The 21,842-nt window shown below is 41.5% G+C and overlaps 1 protein-coding gene across 1 annotated transcript in view; it reads right to left on the reverse strand.

Annotated features, from left to right (window-relative positions):
- bub1 (BUB1 mitotic checkpoint serine/threonine kinase) overlaps nucleotides 1-21,842 on the reverse strand; it is a 69,931-nt gene that overhangs the window by 19,153 nt on the left and 28,936 nt on the right. Inside the window, exons 12-19 of the mRNA XM_078542640.1 lie at nucleotides 19,889-20,008; nucleotides 12,538-12,669; nucleotides 9,860-9,956; nucleotides 9,687-9,774; nucleotides 8,549-8,708; nucleotides 7,724-7,811; nucleotides 7,116-7,372; nucleotides 4,050-4,193 (exon numbers count right to left, since the gene is read on the reverse strand). Coding sequence (XP_078398766.1) covers nucleotides 4,050-4,193; nucleotides 7,116-7,372; nucleotides 7,724-7,811; nucleotides 8,549-8,708; nucleotides 9,687-9,774; nucleotides 9,860-9,956; nucleotides 12,538-12,669; nucleotides 19,889-20,008 — 1,086 coding nt within the window. The remainder of the gene's footprint in view (nucleotides 1-4,049; nucleotides 4,194-7,115; nucleotides 7,373-7,723; nucleotides 7,812-8,548; nucleotides 8,709-9,686; nucleotides 9,775-9,859; nucleotides 9,957-12,537; nucleotides 12,670-19,888; nucleotides 20,009-21,842) is intronic.

Raw genomic sequence — 21,842 nt, forward strand, 5'->3', positions numbered from 1 at the left:
ACCAGCATATCCTGCACTCCACCATCACCATTAAGCCACAGGATTAAGCCTCATTCAATGAGGAGTGCATGCCAGGAGCAGCACCAGGCATACCTAAAAATGAGATGTCAACCTGGTGAAGCTACAACACAGGACTACTTGCATGCCAAAGCAGAAGCAGTATGCGATAGACAGAGCAAACCAATCCCACAACCACAGGATCAGATACAAGCTATTCAGTCCTGACACATCCAGTCATGAACTGGTAGTGAACAATTAAACAACTAACTGGAAGAGGCAGCTCCACAAATATCCCCATCCTCAACGATTGGGGAGTCTGGCACATCAGTGCAAAAGACAAGGCTGAAGCATTTGCAAACATCTTCAACCAGAAGTGGCGAGTGGATTATCCATCTTTACCTCCTCGAGATCCCCAGTGTCACAGATGCCAATCTTCAGTATTTTTGATTCACTCCATGAGAGGTCAAGAGAGCTGCTTTGTCCTGGACGGTATCAAGCTTCTTGAGTGTTGTGGGAGCTGCACTCATCCAGGCAAGTGGGGAGTATTCCATCACACACCTGACTTGTGCCTTGTAGATGGTGGACAGGCTTTGGGGAGTCAGGGAGTGAGTTACTTGTCACAGGATTCCTAGCCTCTGACCTACTCTTGTAGCCACAGTATTTATATAACTAGTCCACTTCAATTTCTAGTCAATGGTAACCCCCAGGATGTTGATAGTGGGGGAATGCAATGATGGTAATGCATTGAACATCAAGAGGTGATGGTTAGATTCTCTCTTGTTGGAGATGGTCATTGCCTGGCACTTGTGTGGCACGAATGTTACTTGCCACTTGTCAGCTCAAGCCTGGATAGGAGTTGCGAATAGTGCTGAACATCGTGCAATCATCAGCAACCATCCCCACTTCTGATCTTATGATGGAAGGAAGGTCATTGATAAAGCAGCTGAAGCTGTTTATGCCTAGGACAGTGCCCTGAGGAACTCCTGCAGTGATGTGCTGGTGCTGAGATGACTGACCTCCAACAACCACAACCATCTTCCTTTGTACTAGATATGACTCCAACCAGTGGAGAGTTATCCCCGATTCCCATTGACTCCAGTTTTGCTAGGGCTCCTTGATGCCACACTCAGTCAAATACAACCTTGATGTCAAGGGCAGTTACTCTCACCTCACCTCAGGAGTTCAGCTCTTTTGTCCATGTTTGAACCAGGGCAGTAGTGAGGTCAGGAGCTGAGTGGCCCTGGCGGAACCTAAACTGGACGTCATTGAGCAGGTTATTGTTAAGGAAGTACCGCTTGATAGCACTGCTGATGACCCTTTCCATTACTTTACTGAAAATCGAGAGTAGACTGATGGGGTGGTAATTGTCCGGGTTGGTTTTGTCCTGTTTTGTGTACAGGACATACCTCGGCAATTTTCCACACAGCCGGGTAGATACCAGTGTTGTAGCTGTACTGGAACAGCTTGGCTTGGGGTGTGGCAAGTTCTGGAGCGCAAGTCTTCAGTACTATCGCCGGAATATTGTCAGGGCACATAGCCTTTGCACTATCAAGTGCCTTCAGCCGTTTCTTGATATCACGTGGAGTGAATTAAATTGGCTGAAGACTGGCATCTATGATTCTGGGGACCTCTGGAGGTGGCCGAGATGGATCATCCACTCAGCACTTCTGGATGAAGATTGCAGCAAATGCTTCAGCCTTATCTTTTGCGGGGTAGTGCTGGGCTCCCCCATCGTTGAGGATGGGGATATTTGTGGAGCTTCCTCCTCCAGCGAATTGTTTAATTGTTCACCACCATTCACAACAGGATGTGGCAGGACTGCAGAGCTTAGATCTGATCCATTGGTTGTGGGATTGCTTAGCTCTGTCCATCACTTGCGGCTTATGCTGTTTGTCATGCAAGCAGTCCTGTGTTGTAGCTTCACTAGGTTGACACCTCATTTTTAATTATGTCTGGTGCTGCTCTTGGCATGCCCTCCTGCACTCTTCATTGAAACAGGGTTGATCCCCTGGCTTGATGGTAATGGTAGAGTGGGGGATATGCCAGGCCATGAGTTACAGATTGTGTTTGAGTACAATTCTGCTGCTGCTGATGGCCCACAGCACCTCATGAATGCCCAGTCTTGATTTACTAGATCTGTTCGAAATCTATCCCTCTAGCACAGTGGTAGTGCCACACAACACGTTGGATTGTATCCTCAATTTGAAGGCGGGACTTCGTCTCCGCAACAACTGTGTGCTGGTCACCCCTACCGATACTGTGGTAGGCAGGTTGGTGAGGATGAGGTCAAGTATGTTTTTCCCTCTTGTTGGTTCCCTCACCACCTGCTGCAGACCCAGTCTAGCAGCTATGTCCTTTAGGACTCGGCCAGCTCGGTCAGTAGTGTTGCTACTGAGCCACTCTTGGTGATGTACATTGAAGTCCCCCAGAGTACATTCTGTGCCCTTGCCACCCTCAGTGCTTCCTCCAAGTGGTGTTCAACAGGGGGGGGTGGGGGGGGGGGGGGGAATTCAACAGCTGAGGGAGGGTGGTATGTGGTAATCAATAGAAAGTTTCCTTGCCCATGTTTGACTTGATGACTTCATCGGATCTGGAGTCGATGCTGAGGCTATTCCCTCCCGACTGTATACCACTGTGTCGCCACCTCTGCTGCTGGGATGGTGATGGTGGTGTCTAGGACCTGATCTGTAAGGTATGATTCCATGAGGATGCCTATGTCAGGCTGTTGGTTGACTAATCCGAGAGACAGCTCTCCCAATTTTGGGACCATCCCCTAGAGGTTAGTAAGGAGGACTTTGCAGGTTCAACAGGGCTGAGTTTGCCGTTGTCGTTTCCAGTGCCTAGGTTGATGCCGGTGGTCCACCCGGTTTCATTCCTTTTTTTGAGATTTGTAGCAGTTTGATACAACTGAGTGGCTTGACAGGCCAATTCAGAGGGCATTTAAGAGTCAACCACATGGGTCTGGAGTCACACGTAGACCAGGTAAGGATGGCAGATTTCCTTCCCTGAAAGACATTAGTGAATCAGATAGGTTTTTACGACAATGGTCATCATTAGACTTTTAATTCCAGATTTTTATTGAATTGAAATTCCACTATCTGCCGTAATGGGATTTGAATCCGGGTCCACGGTGCATTACCCTGGATTACTAGTCCAGTGACAATACCACTACGCCATCGCCTCCCCTTGAGGTTGCATTAAATGTGTCTTTACTTTAATCGGCTCTTCAAAGTGAAATTTACCTTTATGTTTGAAGCATCATTTGCCTGTTAATTCATGGTTAATTTATCACAGAATCACACAGTGCAGAAGAGATCCTTCGGCCCATTGAGTCTGCACCGACACGTGAGAAACACCTTACCTACCTACCTAATCCCATTTACCAGCACTTGGCCCATAGCCTTGAATGTTATGACGTGCCAAGTGCTCATGCTCTGATTTGCGTAAAGTCAAAGTTACAAAAAGTGAAACCTTGTTCATTTGGGGGTCGTTTGGTAACTTTGGCTATTTTGGTTTATGCTTCCCTCATGGGGACTGTAACACTTTCCACAATTGCAGCAGTCAAGATAATTGAGAAAGGAACACATTTTGTCATTAATTAAATGACATTTTTCAAGAAACGAAACAGCTACCAAGCTATTTCAGTAGAAGTCTTTTTGTTAGGTTAGCAATATACCAAATTAGAACATCTTTGTTGTAATTTGTTTTCCCCTAATTAGAATTTGCTACAAAATTAATTGGAATATTTTAAAACCAGTTACACTTTGGAGCAGGTTTATATGTGGACAATTGCCAATAAATGCTGAAGTAAATTGTAGCTTTAGCCATCAGGGAATAACAGCAAGTTAAACCCAGGTCCTTTCCCACACGAAAAAAAGGCATAGAAAAGAAATATACTGGTGTGCAAACTACAAAAGTTGCTCCTACTTACAGGAAAACTATGGAATGCAAAGTAGCACCTACTACATTTTGCTCTGGAGAGGTACATACAAAAATACAACTAAACTAAAATAATTACTCATGAGTAGGTACCAACTAAATGTGTTTACCTAAATGAAGGTTGATTTTTGGTCTGACGGCAGGCATATTATCCTCCCAATTTAAAAAAGTGCCATAGGAACTCAATGGTTTGGCTAGATTTGACAGAAGTTCATTGATAAGATTCTTGTCCCAAGGATTCTTAATGATTACACCTGGACAATGAGAGAAAAATGCAAGTTTTCATGACATTCTATAGTTCACTTTCATGCATTTAAAATGTGATATTTCAGTCAAATTATATTATCAGTTAACTCCAGATATTCTTGCTTTGAATATACCTATACAGATACAAAGCAATAAAAGAGCTTCAAGGACTTTAAAAATTCCTAAATCGAAAGTATATTACACCTCTCAAATGCAAAAGATCCAATAGGACTAAAGGGAACTGAGCCAATGACCCATTCTAGGCAACAAATTAAAATTGTGTTATATTGCATTAACATGGTTGATTACTACCAATGATCATGCGTCATTTTATTATAGGTTTTGAAAATCTGTACACTTTCAGAGAGATATGCCACTGTTTGTCTTGGCTGTTGGCAAAGACCTGACTCATTCTTCAAGCTGGAAGTGGTTCAAAGACAAAACTCAGATAAATGTGGATGATGTTTAATTAAGGAAAATAAAACTAAATGTTATAAACCAGTCAGCCAAACATAGACAGTCAAAAGCTTCTAGAGGTCATTGTATGGGATAAAATACTTACCTCAAAAAATATGGGTTAATTAAAGGCAGCCAGTACGGGCTTGTAAAGGGTGATTAACGTCTGACAAAGTGTCCTTTGAGGGAATAATGGAGTGTACAGATAAAGGAAATGTTGTGGATGTTGTGCACATAGATTTCAAAAAGAATTTGATAAGATTCTGCGTAAGACGCTTTTTTGATTAAATCAAGATGTACAGTATTGATCAGAGCATGGCCACACGAATGAGACATGAATGACAGAAAGGTGTTCCTGACACATACAAACATTTCATTTTGATTTAGGGGATACAATATCAAAATTTGCCAAAGACAAAAAGAGTTAGTATATTGGGGAAGAGCGATTAGAGGAAATTTAATTTCTGGTGCCAGTTCATAAATTGCCATTTATGGTTCTTAGCCCAGTGCTAAAATCAGTTCACTATTGTGCCCAGAAGTGGAACTTGTAGAAGGTAAGAGAGCTACAGACATTGATTAGCAGTGTATAGTTATGTGTATGAACAGTATAACTTACATTTGTAATATTAAAAAGAGTGGACAGAGCAGAGCAGAGGGGTATTCATTTTTAAAGTTTAGCCACTATAGTTCTTTTGTATATTAACATGGCAGGAAGAGAACAATCTGGGTTGGAGAAGAGCATTACGAATATTTGTATACTCACTTCTGTGGTACTAAGAAGAAAGCCTACCAGACAAGCAGCCGAAAGCAGAAAAGTTTTATCATAACTTTTTTTTTCCCCTCTCTGCAGATACAAACTGACCTGCTGTGTATTTCCAGCATTTTCATTTTTTTGTTTCAGAATCATTGCATTTTCTGTTACTTTTCCTTTAATGTGTTGTGATTTGTAATTTATAAAGTTAAAATCTAAAAAAGTATAAGGCCTTTATAAACGTGAGAAATGTTATACATAATGTTTACAGTAACTTTTCAAATTGTATAGATTGGAAGACTTTCTGAAGTAGCTTTGAAGCTCAACACCTTACAAGTTAATAAATACTAGAGGAAAAAGAACGGGTGGCTTTTTTGCACTATTTTGCATGAATCTAGCCTGTATCAGCAATCTAATATATCCTCCAAACCATATTATGTCTCAACTTCTCCATTAATTTCCCATGCTTTAAGTGTTAGATCAAATGGAGCATCACCACCTGCAGTTCTTGAACAAAAATATTACCAAAAAAAAGTTCAAGACTAAACTTAGCATCTTTTCTGAATAGCTTTGTTTAATCAATGAATGCTGAAAGCATCAGAAGGGACTCATTGGCCGGGGTTTTCCAGCCCCGCCACAGGCGAGGCGGCGCCCCAGCCAGGAGTCCATTGACTTGCAGTGGGGCCGGAAGATCGCGGCAGCAAAATGGCAAATGTCATCTGATTGGTATCCATTAATTCAATATCCTCAAACTGTTAAGAACTGAGCCTACAATTCCTAGAAAAGCTTCTCCCCACTCCCAAAACACTGGGATCACTAACTTTTGTGTTGAGAGACTACATGTCCAACACAGATGAGTCACAGCTTCCTCCATATTAACATCAAGACAACACAAAGCAACATTTTTGCACTACCATAAGCTCTATTGCTTGGCCACTGTTTCCATCTCCCTTCAAGTACCAGACTACCCTAATCCTTGGCATCCTGATACTCAGAAATAAGATTCAACCACAAATAGCATCCATCACCAAGTCTGCCTATTTCCACAGTGCTCACCTTTGTCTACCACTGAAACCCTCAATCCATGCTTTTGTCATGTCTAAACTTAATTTTCCAATTACCATCCCCCAACCTTCCACAAACCCTACCATGCCCAAATCTACCAGCTTTTTTGCTCCTGCAATTTACAAGCGCTCCCTCACCTCATCACTTCTACCCTTGCTAATCACAAGTGGCTCTATCTGCCAACGTACAAACTATTTCCATAATTTTGCCCTACTCACAATCTCTTCTAGACTTCATCATTAGCGACAGGGTGTTTAGCCAGCTTCACCCCATACTCTGAACTCCCTCTCTAAATTTCTGCCTTCCGTTTCTCTATCTTCCTTTAAAAATCTTCTCAAAAATTCTGGCTTCCTGTTGCCTCATCACCTTCCCAATCACTCCGGATCTCTCCCTTCATGGCTTATCAACATGTCCACTTCCATGCATGAAATGCTTTGGGACATTTTTATATTAAAGGTTCAATATAAATACAAGTTGTTTAGAAGTCAATCTTTAGACAGAAGAGAACACAGAGCACTAAGCTAATCACATTCTTTGAAAGATTTCAATTAATATAAGTACTGATCGCAAAGGCATTTAAAGAGGTGATATTCCATTACACTTGTACAACAGTGACCCCCTTAGTTATAGGGAGCGTGGAGTGGATAGTTCCATTTACCAGTTTCTGTTGGGGTTTCAACCGGCTCCTCAAACTGTACATCACTGCAGTACATTTCCTGTAGACAGCAAAATGACTGTTCAGGTTTGAGACACTCTTCCAGGTTAAGCAGGCTGCACGATTCTAGTTTCTCTTCAATCATCTGAAACTCTTCAGAGATTGGTGGTTCATTGGATACATCCTGACAATTAATACTAGGGTCAACAGCAGGGGCTGATGTGCGACTGATGGGTTCTGATCCTAGATCCTGAATAGGACTGCAAAAAAAATTAAATTTGGAGATGGCAGTGGGTGGAAGAAAAAAGAAAATTAGTAATTGATCACCGATAAAATTGTTTTGATTCATAAACACTAGTTAAGGGAAACAATTACTGACAGCTTTTTTGCCATTATGGAATACGATATGAATCTATTCATGTAATATAAGAAACAACTACATCAACCATTACAATTATTAAATACTTATACTTTTTTTCATAAGTATCTTCTGAAAATACAATTTGGTTAATTAAATAAACACCTTAAATTTAATGATCGATTTGAAAAGAGTTAGCAAAACCTAATAAAGTAAATAAAATTGAATATCCCTTGGTGTTAGCAGTTCTTACCTAATTTTTCTGATTTTGGCAAGCCGAATGTATTCTTCCTCTGATGAACGAAGAGCCATATTCCCATCGTTGCTAAGTTGTGTATTTTCTGGAAGAAAATAAAACTATTACACTGCAAATAATCCAGTTTCAATTGATTGCATACAGGTATCCGCTTTTGAAGTGCATTCAAATAGCATGTTTTCGTTTTAAGATGGTTTGTAAATTAGGGACATTCCTTGAATCATGCTCCCTCAGTTTTTATTTTAGCTCAGTCTCCCAACCCTTCTGCCCATTGCTTCTTTCTCCCGACCCTCTGCATCGCCGCTTCACTCCCTTGACCCTCCCGTTTACTGCTTCCTGGCACATGTTCCATCCCTCCCACTTGCAGCCCCACTTGCCGTGTCTCTCCTGAGCCCTCACACATAGCAAAGCGTTGGGGTAAGAGGGAGGCAGCAAGCGGGAGGATCAGAAGAGGGAAGCAGTGAGTGGGAGGGTCAAGGAAGAGTCAGAGACAATGGCGAACGGGCGGGTTGGGGAGCTGGCGAACGAGCGGGTTGGGGAGCTAGCGAGCAGGGGGTTAGAGGAAAGAGTTAGTAAGTTATTAAGAGTTATTAAATTAGGAGGAGGATTTTTAGCCAATTAGGTTCAAGGCAGCCAATAGGTTTATAATGTAAAAATTACAGGTCAGGAACATAACCCACTCTTATTACTCATTTTCTTATGGGAAATTGATTTTTGTTTAGCACTTTTTTAGGAACACATTAGGAATACTAAATGAGGGATAGCTGTACTTCACACTTTCCAATCACTGCTTGAAGTTGACAGCACAAAACAGATTCTTACCTTCGCTGTAATCCTCTGAATCTTGCTTTGGTTGTGGTGGTACCCCATAGAATGGAGTTGATGCTAGTGGGGCTGCAAAGGCAAAATCCTCTGTATCATTGGGATTGATTGCCAGGGTTCTGTTATCACAAACAGCCCAAACAGCTTGATCATCTATATCCTGAACAGAAGTTTTTTAAAAATCAATTTCATACTTTACAAAACATGTTAAGTAACAAGAAGAATTAGATTTGGCATAAAACTTCCCTAACACTGAATTACATTATTGCTGGTTTACTGGAAGTTTTCACATCATTACACTCCAGTGTTGAAAAGCACCGAGCAGGTGGACAGTGTTAAGTGATATTAAGGCTTTTTATTCCTTATTCTCCAGTCGGGGTGGGGGACTTGGGGGCAATTTATGATATCATAATGACCATATGACATCACAAAGTGGTTTCAACCAATAGAGTTACGAAAATACTCAATGAGTTCAACAGGAAAATAAATATAGCAAGCATGGATGAAATATGTCATGGCTATTTCTGGGGCAGAACATGCCAACTTATGAAATAAAAACAAAATACTGGAAATACTCAGCAGGTCAGGCAGCATCTAACAGTTAACGCTTCAGGTCGTTAACTCAAACCCAAAACAACCTAAAACATTGTTTCGGCTCTCTAATGAAAAGACATTAGAACACGGTGACTAGGGCATTTCCTCTGTGTGGCTTATACCAAATGCTTGAAGATGATTAGAAAATTAATAAGCTTCTCTTACAACATTAGTTTAGTGTTAGTTAGCAGCAATTTTCTTTCTGTTGTCAGAAAGTTTGGGTTCAAACTCAACTACAGAACTGAAAAAGATAACCTAAGCTAATATTCTAGTGCATTCCTGAAGGAATCCGGCATTGTGAGAGGTGCTGTCCTTCAGACGAAGATACTAAATCACCAAAGGTCCAGTTTGCTTGTTGTGTGGTAAAATCCCATGGTGCTACTTATCCAGCTGTCCTAGCAATATTTATTCTTGAACTAACACTATAAATTAACTGGTTATTTATTTAATTGCTGGCTGTGGGGCCTTGTGGTTACTAAATAGCTGCTGCATTGCTACGTTTCAAGAAGTAATTCAGTGTGAGTGAAGTAAACAGAAGTCGTACCTTTGTTTTACTAGTGGTGAATTGTTTCTCGGACAGTTCTCTCCATGGCCTCGATTCTGCAGGTTTACTATTCAAATCATTTTGCATGCTGCAACATCACAACGTTAATTAACAAGAGTCAAACTGGGTACAGTTTTTCAAAAAATAAAGTTACAAGAAACCGTCCTATATACCTATTTACACCACCGGAATCATCTTCAAAGATAGAAAATGGAACAGTGGAAGGTGGAGCCAAGTTCATACCCAGAATTTCCATGGATTGTTGGTTGTCTTAAGGAGAAGAATAGAGGCAAAAAAATTAAGAGGTATTATTCAAGTGAAACTGGTCACTTCCTGAAACTTCCACCAAGATCAATGTTACCATATATCCTTTGGTAATGAAAATTCTTATGTATACGAGAAACATTAGAAGATTAAAAGATAAATTGGGTGTTGCAGTACAGTGCCAATGCTTAGTGCTACAGATCGAACTGCCACTTAGCCACATTATTCCGAGAAAGCACCAAGCAGCGGTCTTTTTCATAAACAGGAGTGCCCTCAACAGGTTCCCACCCTACCATTTCCTTACATTACTGCAAAAAAAGGAACAATTTTATAGTGTAATGGGACTTGAAAAGTTATTTTGTTATTAATCAAGACATATACCATTTTGCTTGTGCAAACTTACATAGACTAAAAGAAAAGGCGAGGCAAATTGGGTAGTAGTAATTAGGCAATAGCAAGCTTGGGTTTTAAAAGCCTGAAGATTTTAGTGGGATAGGATTACTGAGAAAAATAGCATTCCAACATAACAAAATATTAGGAAAGTGTAAAAATGAAACAAAAGAAAACCTGCATTTATATAACACTTTTCATGACCTCAAGACAGCTGATAAAGTATAATCACTGTTGTAACAAAGGGAAACATAGAAGCCAATCTGCACACAAAATCACAAACAGCAACGAGATAAATGCCCAGAATAATTGGTGTCAATTAAAGATAAATATTGGAAATGACACCAAGAGAACTCCTTGAACAAGAGTTAAACTGGCTCCTTCAAAAGTGCCATGGGATCACTTATGCCCGCCTGAAAGGACAGAAAAGGTCACAGTTTAACTAAGTGTCATCAAACGACGACACCTCCAACAGTGCAGTACTCCTTCCAAATGGATTTGAAATATCAGCCAAGATTATGTCAAGTCTTTGGAATGATCCTTCAACCGAAGACCCTTTCACTCAGTAGGAAACCTATTGAGCCTAGACTAACACCTGGTATGAAGTTAAACCCATAAACGTCTAACTCAGTGAGCATGCTACCACTGAGCCATGTCTGACACCTATGAGATTGTGTGAGGAGTCTTCATTTCAACTTGTTGGGGTAGCATAGGGTTTTGTGACATTCAGCTTTATAGTTTACAAATACACCGGTCATTTTTATGATCTTGAATAGAAATGGGGAATGACTTATTATAAATATTTCGTATTCTGGCTCATGCTCACTGCACTGTTTCATTTTATATAGGATGGCACAGAAAAGGCTGTTATTCCATTAGCGTGGGTTGAGTTGCAACCAAGGTCCCAGAGAAGAAATGCCAGATGGTTAACACATGGCAGAAAGAAAATTAGATCCCTTGAGGATGGACTGCAGTGGCTGAAGGTGACTCACCACCACCTTCTCAAGGACACTTGGGGATGGGCAACAAATCCTGGCCTTGCAAGCAATGTCCACATCCCATGAATGAATAAAAAAAAGGATATTTTTGGGGTTAAAGTTAATGATAAATTAAAAATAAACATATTAAGCATTTAATAAAGATAGATTCTACAATCAAACAATGGATTTTGACAGCACTGGGTTAGAGTTCCTAGCTCTGCCAAGTATTGGAAATGCATTAATATCCAAGGAGAAATAGCATATATGCAAGGATACTAGGTGAGATTAGAAGCAAAATTTCAGCAAAGCTCATCATCACATCAGCATGTCAAATACAGGAGAGGTCTCACTGGATAGAAACCAAAAGAATATGGTATAAGACATAGGAGCAGAAGTAGGCCATTCGGCCCATGGAGTCTGCTCCGCCATTCAATGAGATCATGGCTGATCTGATAATCCTCAACTCTGCTTTTCTGCCTTTTCCCCATAACTCTTGATTCCCTTACTGTTTAAAAATCTGTCCATCTCAGCCTTGAATATACTTAATGACCCAGTCCCTACAGCCCTCTGTGGTAAAGAATTCCACAGGTTCACTACCCTCAGAAGAAATTCCTCCTCATCTCTATTTAAAATGGGCGCCCCCTTACTCTGAGATTATGCCCTCTGGTCCTACGCACTTTCACATGGGAGAAACAACCTCCCAGCATCTATCCTGTCAAGCCCCCTAAGAATCTTATTATAGCAAGACTTCCCTACTTTTATACTCCATTCCCTTTGAAATAAGCTTTCCCTATTTCCAGTTGAACTTATATGTTAGCTTTTTGGAATTCTGCACAAGGACTCCCAAATCCCTCTGTGCTGCAGCTTTCTGCAATGTTTCTCCAGAACAACTGCAGCAATTCAAGAGTGGATCACCACCACCTTCTCAAGGGCAGTTAGGGATAGGCAATAAATGCTGGTCTAGCTAGCCACGCCCACATCCCGTGAATGAATAACAAAAAAGATACATTAGTCTAAGATCAATAACTGGCAAAATAATGGAATTAGTTATAAGGAATAAATGGATTCAGAAAAGAAATGAAATTTGGTCAAACATACAGAAAATACTAAGTTAAAGAGTACAGTCAGTGACAATACAGGCCAAGGAGTTAAAGAACCCCAAAAAATTTCAAATAACTAGAACCACAGTGAATGAATACAAGAAACACAAATATCACCATTCTTTTTACAAAATGCTTTGGAATCTTCATCTTGTGCCTCCATTTGATCCTCTACAAACGCATCCCCATTTTCATCCACTTGGGGTAAGTCAGGGATCACCGGTGCCTGAAACATGTCCATTATAGTATCTACCGCAAGAAAAGAAAGACTTTACCCTTCAGCTATGCTTTTGCAGCTTGGACTGTGCTACACACTCAAATTGGATTTGTAATTTTAACATAGTCAAGTTAGAGATGATAAAACTAGATTATTTGGCTCCTTCAGTATCAGTTCCAACTTTCCAAACCATTGTGAGTGTCCATCTTTTCCTTGAGATATAGTGAGCTTTTCGTCATGTACTCAGGAAATTAAACCAAGCTTCCACACCTAATAATTGTTTTAAGCCAATGGATCTATCATATGCCTCAATAAGCTCTCATTTCAATTTTCAAAAGTAATAGAGCATCACATCGGACCTCATTTTAAGTTTAAAATATCCAATTTTGCAATAAGCGGGCACATAAACAGTTAGATGCTTACAGCAGATGTCCTTCCACTTAACTTGGAATGAATAAAAAGCTTGCACCACTGAGGACTAAACTAGCCCTGAATAACTTCCAAGTGCACAGCATTTCTTCTTTCTTTCAGGAATTGCACACTGCCTAGTTATTTCACAAAGATGTCAAACAGTCTAGTTGTTTCTTCGAGATCTCAACCTCCCTCTGTGATTTACAAAATTTGTTTACACAAGTTGTCAAACTGACTCATGAAACTCATGACTCATTCTATGTCAGGGAAGAGTTGTTTGGACTTGTTGGACTTTGACTTTCCAATCAGTCAAATTTAAAAAGGAACCACCAGTCATATAAAAATGGAACCAATCACATTGTATTGTTTGAGTATATCTAAACTGCTGAAACCTGTAATAGTCTTAGGGATAAGTTTGGCAAGTTGCTGAAGTTCTGATGTAGTGACTGGCAGCTTGAAGGAACAGCCATCAAATTAAAACCTTAACAAAAATATATAAATTTTTGTTACGGAAGTTTATATTCACAGATTTAATGGCTTAAAAAATATTTTGCAGCCAGAATTTTACAATTTAAAAAACATAAGCAGCACATTGAAATAACAGACAAATATTCTCTGATGATAGAGCATAGATTCGCACTCCTGATCTCCACTCATTTCAAGTTCCATATCTCACATAGTTGTTATGGGGAAAATAGCAAATGAACAACAGAAAGGAATTAAAAACAAAAAGCTAAAAGCTACTGCGGATGCTGGAAATCCAAAACAAAAACAGAATTACCTGGAAAAACTCAGCAGGTCTGGCAGCATCGGTGGAGATGAAAAGAGCTGACATTTCGAGTCCTCATGACCCTTCAACAGAACATTCTGTTGAAGGGTCATGAGGACTCGAAACGTCAGCTCTTTTCTTCTCCACAGAAAGGAATTATCTACCTGCTACTTTGGCAAGCCTTTTGAAGCCAATTTCAGAATTGCATTGGCATAGGTGATAGCAGTGGATGCAAAAGGAGCACCAAAAATAACAACTTGCATTTATGTAGAGCTTTTAACAAAGTAAAACACCCTAAGGCACACCACAGAAGTATTAGCAAACAAAATTTGACATCAAACCATATAAGGAGATATTAGGTCAGGTCACCAAAAGCTTGGTCAAAGAGATGGGTTTAAAAATGCTTCTTCAAATAGAGAGTCAGAGATGCAAAGTGGTTTGGGGAGTGAATTCAGTCTTTAGAGTCTTGGCAACTGAACACACAGCTGACAATGGCGAAACAATGGAGAGCAGGGACGCAAAAGAGGCAAGATTCTGAGGAGTGCAGGGATCTCGGAGGGTTGTTAGGAGGAGGTTACAGAGATAAACAAGAATTTGAAAACTCTAAGAATAGTTCGACCGTGAGCCAATGTAGGCCAGCAAGCACAGGGGTGATCAGGGCATTAGAATACAGGCAGAAGAGTTTTGGATGAGTTCAGGTTTACAGAGGATGCATGGCCAGCACAGCACTGGATTAGTCGAGTCAAGAAGTAATGAAAGGTAGAGATGAGAGTTTCAGCAGCAGATGAGTTGAGATGAGTGATGTTGTGGGGGTAGAAGTAGATGGCCTTGGTGCTGACAGAGACAAATTGGGGTTGGAAGCTCAGGTCATGGCCTTTTGTCAAAGAGTTCTGCAGTAACATACAATAGCTTAAAGAACTTCTCCATCAATATTCACACATCTTAAATTGCCAATGGACCTTGATATTCCAATTTAATACTTACCCATCAATGAGGAAGCAGTGCTGAGATCAAATCTTTCCATTTGTGAAATTGAAAGCAAAAATACCAGCAAGGTAAGGAATAGGGGAAATGGTGGTGTAGTGGTCATGTCACTGGACTAATAATCCAGAGGCCCAGGTTGATGGTCTGGGGACATGCATTCAAATCCCACCACAGCAGCTGGTGGAATTTGAATTCAGTTAATAAATCTGGAATATAAAGCTAGCATCAGTAATGGTAACTATGACAACTATCATGGGTTTTTACCATCTGGTACACTGATGCCCTTTAGGGAAGGAAATCTGCCATCCTTACCTGGTCTGGCCTACATGTGACTCCAGACCCACAGCAATATGGTTGACTCTTAAGTGCCCTCTGCAATGGCCTAGCAAGCCACTCCGTTTAAGGTCATTTATGGGCAATAAATGAAAGAAAATAAATCATAAATGGAATCTGAGTTGCAGGCTTCATGGGCCAGATAGCTAAGATTCGTCTGCTAGTGAAACAGAAGTGGGAAACTTAGGGATAGGTTACAAGGGAAGATCCAAACAAACAAAGGGCAAAAATAATGTCTCATTAAAATAGATGGAGATGGGCTTCCCTAATCAGTACGTTGAGCCAGCAAGTAGCCAAGTCACACTTGTACAAATTATTGGATTTTTCTGCCCTTAGAGGGACTCACCCTGGGCAACCTAGGCTACTTCTACTATAAAATTAATACGCAAGCTACACTCTATTCAGTATATTCATGTTCTTTTTGCAAGAGCTTGTGTGGCTTTTCAGTAAGCACACAAAAAAAAAATAACTGCAAGTTTTTGATAAATCATTCCTGGGTGCCACTAGCCAAGCCAACATTTTTTTTGCCAATCCCAAATTACCTTCAAGAAGGTGGTGGCAAGCTGCCAACTTGAACCACTGCAGCACATGCAGTGTCAGTACATCCATAGTGATGTTAGGGAGGAAATTCCAGGATTTTGACCCAGAAACAGTATTGGAATGGCGATATATTTCTAGGTCAGCCTGGTGTGCAGTTTGGAGGTGAATTTGCAAGTGGTGATGTACCAATGCATCTGCTGCCCTTGCTCTTCTAGGTGGCAGAGGTCGCAGGTTTGGAAGGTGACATCCCAGAAGCCTTGGCGAATTGTTGCAGTGCAACTTGTATATTGTTATTAACGCTGTTGCTTCTGTGCACCGGTGGTGGAAGAAGTGAATGTTTAAGGTAGCGGATGGAGTGCTGATCAAGCAGGTTATTTTGTCTGCGGTAATGTTGAGCTCAAGGACAGAATCTTCAGTTCGACGAGGCCCACTCGCCGATGTGTAAAATGATGCGCAGTGACGTTGGGCGTGCATCCTGACATCACCGCGCGTCATTCAGATCTTGAGTTCGGCGGGCGCACACCAGAGTCAGCCGCGCGCCCGCTGAACTGTCAAAGGCCTATTAAGGTCATTTAAATTCCAATTGAAATAATTAACATAGCTGCCTGTTCAACCTTAAGGTTGGCAGGCAGGCAAAGAACCCAGGCGGCCTTCGCATTTATCATGAAACCTCATCCACGGGTGGGATGAGGTTTCATGAGGGTTTTTAAACTTTAATAAAACTTTTCAAGGAAATTCATAGACATGTTCCAGCTCATGTGACACTGAAACACAGAATCACAGAATGCAGAAGAGGCCCGTCGGCCCATCGAGTCTGCACTGACATGTGAGAAACATCTGACTGTCACATGAGGGGACGTCTTAAAAAATTATTTCTTCCTTTATTTAAATTTTTAGACATCAAACTCATCTGCCTGAGGCAGCTCTGCCTTAGGGAGATTCCTGCGCTCTTTCGTGCACACACACACACACGCGAAAGAGCACAGGCCCAACTCAGCCTACTCCACCCGCCCGCACAGGTAGCGCTGAGTGCTTCCAGGTGCGCATCACGCTGGGCGGGCCTTAATTGGCCCACCCACGTAAAATGGCGGCGCACAGCCGATCGCGGGTGGTGATTGGCTGCGCGCCTGCCTGCGCCCACTCCCGCCCAACACCCCCCGACAGGGAGAGAATTCTTCTCCAAGTGTTGTTGGAACTGCACTCATCCAGACAAGTGAGGAGTATTCCATCATACTCCTGACTTGTGCCTTATAGATGGTGGACGGGCTTTTGGGAGTCGGCTAGTAGGTTAGTCGCCATAGAATACCCAGTCTGACTTGGTCTTGTAGCCTGAATGTTGTCCAGGTCTTGTTGCTCGTGGGCACGGGCTGTAATATCTGAGGAACTGCAAATGGAATTGAACCTTGTCCAATCATCAATGAACATTCTCACTACTGACCTTACAATGGAGGCTTCATCGATGAAGCGGCTGAGGATGGGCACCATCACCTAAGGAACTCCTTCAGTGATGTGGGTGATCTTACAACACATGGATTGCAGCTGTTCAAAAAGGCCATATGCCACCACCTTCTCAAAGGCAATTAAGGATGGTCAATAAATGCTGGCCTAGCCAGCAATGCTCACATCCCATGAACGAATAGTTATGTCCTGGGACTGAGATGATTGGCCTGTGCTAGGTATGACTTCAACCAGTGGAGAGATTTCCCCCCAGATTACCATTGGTTTCAATTTTGCTAAGGCTCTTCATGCCACGCTTGATTAAATGCTGCCTTGATGTCACTCTCACCTCACCTCTGGAATTCAACTCTTTTGTCCATGTTTGGACCAAGGCTGTAATGAGGTCGGGTGCCAAGTGGCCCTGACAAAACCCAAACCGAGTATCAGGGAGCAGTTTACTGCGGAGCAAGCGCTGCTTGCTAGCAATGTTGACGATACCTTCCAGCACTTTGTTGAAAATAGACTGGTGGGGCAGTAATTGGCCAGATTGGATATTTCCTGCTTTTTATGGACAGGATATATCTGTCAATTTTCACTTTGACTAGTAGTTGCCAACATTGAAGCTATATTGAAATAGCTTGACAAGAGGCACAGCCAAGTTTGGAATGCAGATCTGCAGCACTACTGCCAGGATGTTGACAGAGCCCATTAGCTTTTGCTGTATCCAGTGCACTCAGCCATTTCTTGATATCACATGAAGTGAACTGAATTGTCTAAGGATTGGCATCTGTATTATTGGGAACCTCAGAAGGAGGCAGAGATGGATAAAGCATGCTGTGCTTCTGGATAAAGATGGTTGCACACGCTTCAGCCTTGTCTTTTGCATTCACATGTTCCACCATCATTCAGGATGGTGATGATCATGGAACCTCCTCCGATTAGCTGTTTAATTGTCCAACACCAATTACGACTGGATGTGACAGGGCTTAAGTGTTTTGATCTGATCCATTGGTTTTGGGATCACTTAGCTCTGTCTAGCACTCATTGTAGCTTCACCAGATTGGTGTCATATTTTTAGGGTATGCATGGTGCTGGCCTTGACATGCACTCTTACATTCCTCATTGCACCCTTACATTCCTCATTGCACCAGTGTTGGTCCCTGGTTTGATGATAATAATGAGGGTATGCTGGGCCATGGGGTTACAGATTTTTGACATATAATACAATTCAACTGCTGGTGATGTCTCACAGCACCTCATGGAAGACCAGTTTTGAACTGTTAAATCTATTCCAAACCTATCCCATTTAGTGGTAGTGCCATACCAAACAATGGAGGTTGTGCTCAGTGTTAGACTTTGTTCCACAAACACTTTGCAGTGGCTCATCATACCAATACTATCATGGATAGATGCATCTGCAACAGGTAGGCTGGTGAGGGCGAGGCCGTGGGTTTTACCCTCATGGTGGTTTTTGCATCACCTGCGACAGGCCCAGTCTGGCAGCTACGTCCTTCAACACTTAGTCAGTTAGGCCAGTAATGGTGATATCAAGCCACTCTTCGTGATGGGCATTGAAGCCCCCCCCTAGAGAGTACATTCTGTGCCCATGCTGCTTTCTGTTCCTTTTCCAAGTAGTATGCAACATGAAGCAGTACTGATTCTTCAGCTGAGGGAGGGCAGTAAGTGGTAATCAGCGGGACCCCACTCTTCTGAACATTGTGCTGCCACCTATGGTGGGTCTGTTCTGGTGGGACAGGACATACCAAGAATGGTGATGGAGTAGCCTGGGATATTGCTGAATGATAGGATTCTGTATGACTATGTCAGGGGAGGGGACAAGGATAGCGGAGGAATGTGGCTGACTGGATTGCTCTACAGAGAACTGGCATGGTCTTGATGGGCTGAATAGCCTCCCTCTGTAACATTGTGGCTCCTCTGTCAGGCAGTTGCTTGATTAGGTTCTGGGACAATTCTCCCAATTTTGGTACAAGACCCAAGCTGTTGGTGAGGAGGACTTTGCAGAGTCAAATAGGCTGACAATGCAACCTTTTGTCATCATGTCCAGTTTTACTCTTATTAGATTTCTTCATAGGGTTTAATACAACTGAGTGGCTTGCCAGGCCAGTTCGGAAGGCATCACATTGCTGTGGATCTGGAGTCACATGTAGGCCAGACCCTGTATGTGTAGCAAATTTCCTTCCCTAAAGGGCATCTAATAAAGACATTAATGTTTATGAAAGCCCAGTAGTTTCATGGTCACCATACTAGCTTCTTATTCTAGATTTATTTAATTAACTGAACTTAAACTTCCCAACTGCTGTGAGATAATTTGAACTTGTGTCCCTGGATCATTAGTCCAGTCCTCTGGATTACTCATCCAGTAATATAACCAATATGCTACCATATGCATATCTTTAATGCAGTAAAACATGCAAAGACACTTCACAAGAAAATAATCAGATAAAATTTGATACTCAGCTAAAGGAGATATTTTGGATACATGGCCAAAAGCAAGTTTTAGGGAGTGTCTTAAAAGGAAGGAGAGGTGGAGAAGCTTTTGGAGGAATTCCAGAGCTAAGGACATAGACAGTTAAAAGGGTGACCATCAAATGATAATGAGGGGTGAGGTGAAAAAAGTTGGGGATATATCCAATTTTACAACAAGTCCAAGGCTTGATAGTTGTTACACTTGCAATTTTAATTAGAGATTTGCAACTCAACATTTGACATCATTCATGTACTAATTGTATCAACGCTAACTGAAATAAATTTCTTACCCAATGCTTCTTTGGTACAAACAGTTGGTGAAGGTAGAACTTTGGATGGAGTAGCTTGAACCAAGCCAAATGAAGAGTTTGGAGTGTGGGATCTATTCCCAATTAATCCAGAAACATTTCCTGTCAGAGTTGAATTTTAAAGTCAACAATTAAATATTTAAAGATTCCATTCCCTAGCTTATTATTCCTAATATTACAGAGAAAAAACTTTAAGAACAAAAATACAAATCTCACAAATACAAATGTTCTGTTCTTTAAAAGACAGGTTTTGAGGTGGGTACAATCCCCTCCTAATGAACCACCAACTACTTTCAGAGCAGCCAAGGATACAAGAGGAGAAAACAATACTAAGTTACAGAGAACCAAGTTTTGGGCATATAGTGGCCAAAGAAGTAATAACCATCTCAGAGCCAAAAAGAATGATTGACAGAGCATTACCTCACAGAGAAGCTCAGACAATTAGCCAAGACTAGACAGACTGTGTCTCAGCAAGGAGACTGCTCTGTTGTTGCTGGTAATTGCTTGCTGATTTCAGCAAATTGCCACCGCTGGCAAGGTGCCTGGATCATGTTTTAGTAACAGTTTCTTCTCTAATGGCCAGTCATCACCTGCCTATCACACAGCCAATGGGAAGTGCAAGGATTGACCTAACGTATAACTAAAAACTTGTAAGTCAAAAACCTTCCATTCACAAGACACAAACTACAGCTGAAACAAGTGCACCCTAGGAAGCTGCTTCTGTGACTCCACCTAAAAACTGTAGAAACACCTCTGATGAGGAGGCCTGTTATCTTAGCCACTGCACTGAGCACAATCTCCGGTGCTAGGATGCAAATTGCAATTCTTGTGGGTTCACTTGCAGCCAGAACAAGAACTGTGAGGATTGCAGTGATGAGAAGGGATATCCAGGTTTAGCCATATATTCCTGTGTATACTGCAACTCTGGGCCTATGGTGGTGATGGTGTTACACATCACTCAAGGAGCCAGAGTTGCTGTGGCCACATGCACTTTCACACGTATGTTATAGTCTGGAGCTATTTATAGTGATGGTAGATGTTCCAACTTTCTTTCCATCACATGACTGACCAGGAATCTCTCCCAGTCTTACTGCCTACTATTGGTGGAAGGATTTGCAGGTTGATAGGCAATCTGGTTAGCCATGTTATGAATGCATTTCCTTTGGTCATCAAGTCCTGGGATAGGGCTGGAACCCTGAACTCCTGACTCAGAGGCAGGGATGCTACCCACTCTGCCACAAGACCTCCATTTTATGGACCTGAGAGTAACCTAAAGTGCCTTAATTTTTCAAAAGAGTTACCCTAGAAATGTCAGAACCAGTTAGCAGTTGAAATAGGCAAATCATAATTAGGCCCAGTTCTAAATTCCACTGTGGGAGTGACAAATAATTGCACATGAAAAAAGGACTGGGCTTTTACAGTTTGTCAATAGACAAATTCCAGTGCAATAATAGGATTTACATTCACTGACAGATATTGTAACAAAAAAATATAAACAAAGTGCTGGAAATCTGCTGGGCCCGATGGTCTGCATCCTAGGGTTTTAAAAGAGGCAGCTACAGAAGCAGTGATTGCTTCGGTTTTGTTTCCAGAATTCCCCAAATTTTAGAACATAACCCCATTGTTCAAGGAGGGGGGAAATGGAGCCATAGCTCCGTTAGCCTGTCAGTTAGGCTGACATCGGTCATCAGGAAGATGCTAGAATCTATTGTGAGGGACATGGTAACAGGCACTTAGAAGATTATAATATAATTAGGTAGAGATAACACAGGTTTATGAAAGGGAAATAATGTTTGACAAATGTGTTAGACTTCTTTTGAGTTTGCAACTATTTTTCAATGTATATTATTTTACAAGATGACTTAAACATCTTCCAGTAACTTAAACATCTTCCAGTAACCGTGTTTAAATGTAATCTAAAATTTTAGTTATTATA

This window comes from Cetorhinus maximus, chromosome 5 (genome assembly GCF_964194155.1).
Source record: "Cetorhinus maximus chromosome 5, sCetMax3.hap1.1, whole genome shotgun sequence".
Lineage (NCBI taxonomy): Eukaryota > Metazoa > Chordata > Chondrichthyes > Lamniformes > Cetorhinidae > Cetorhinus > Cetorhinus maximus.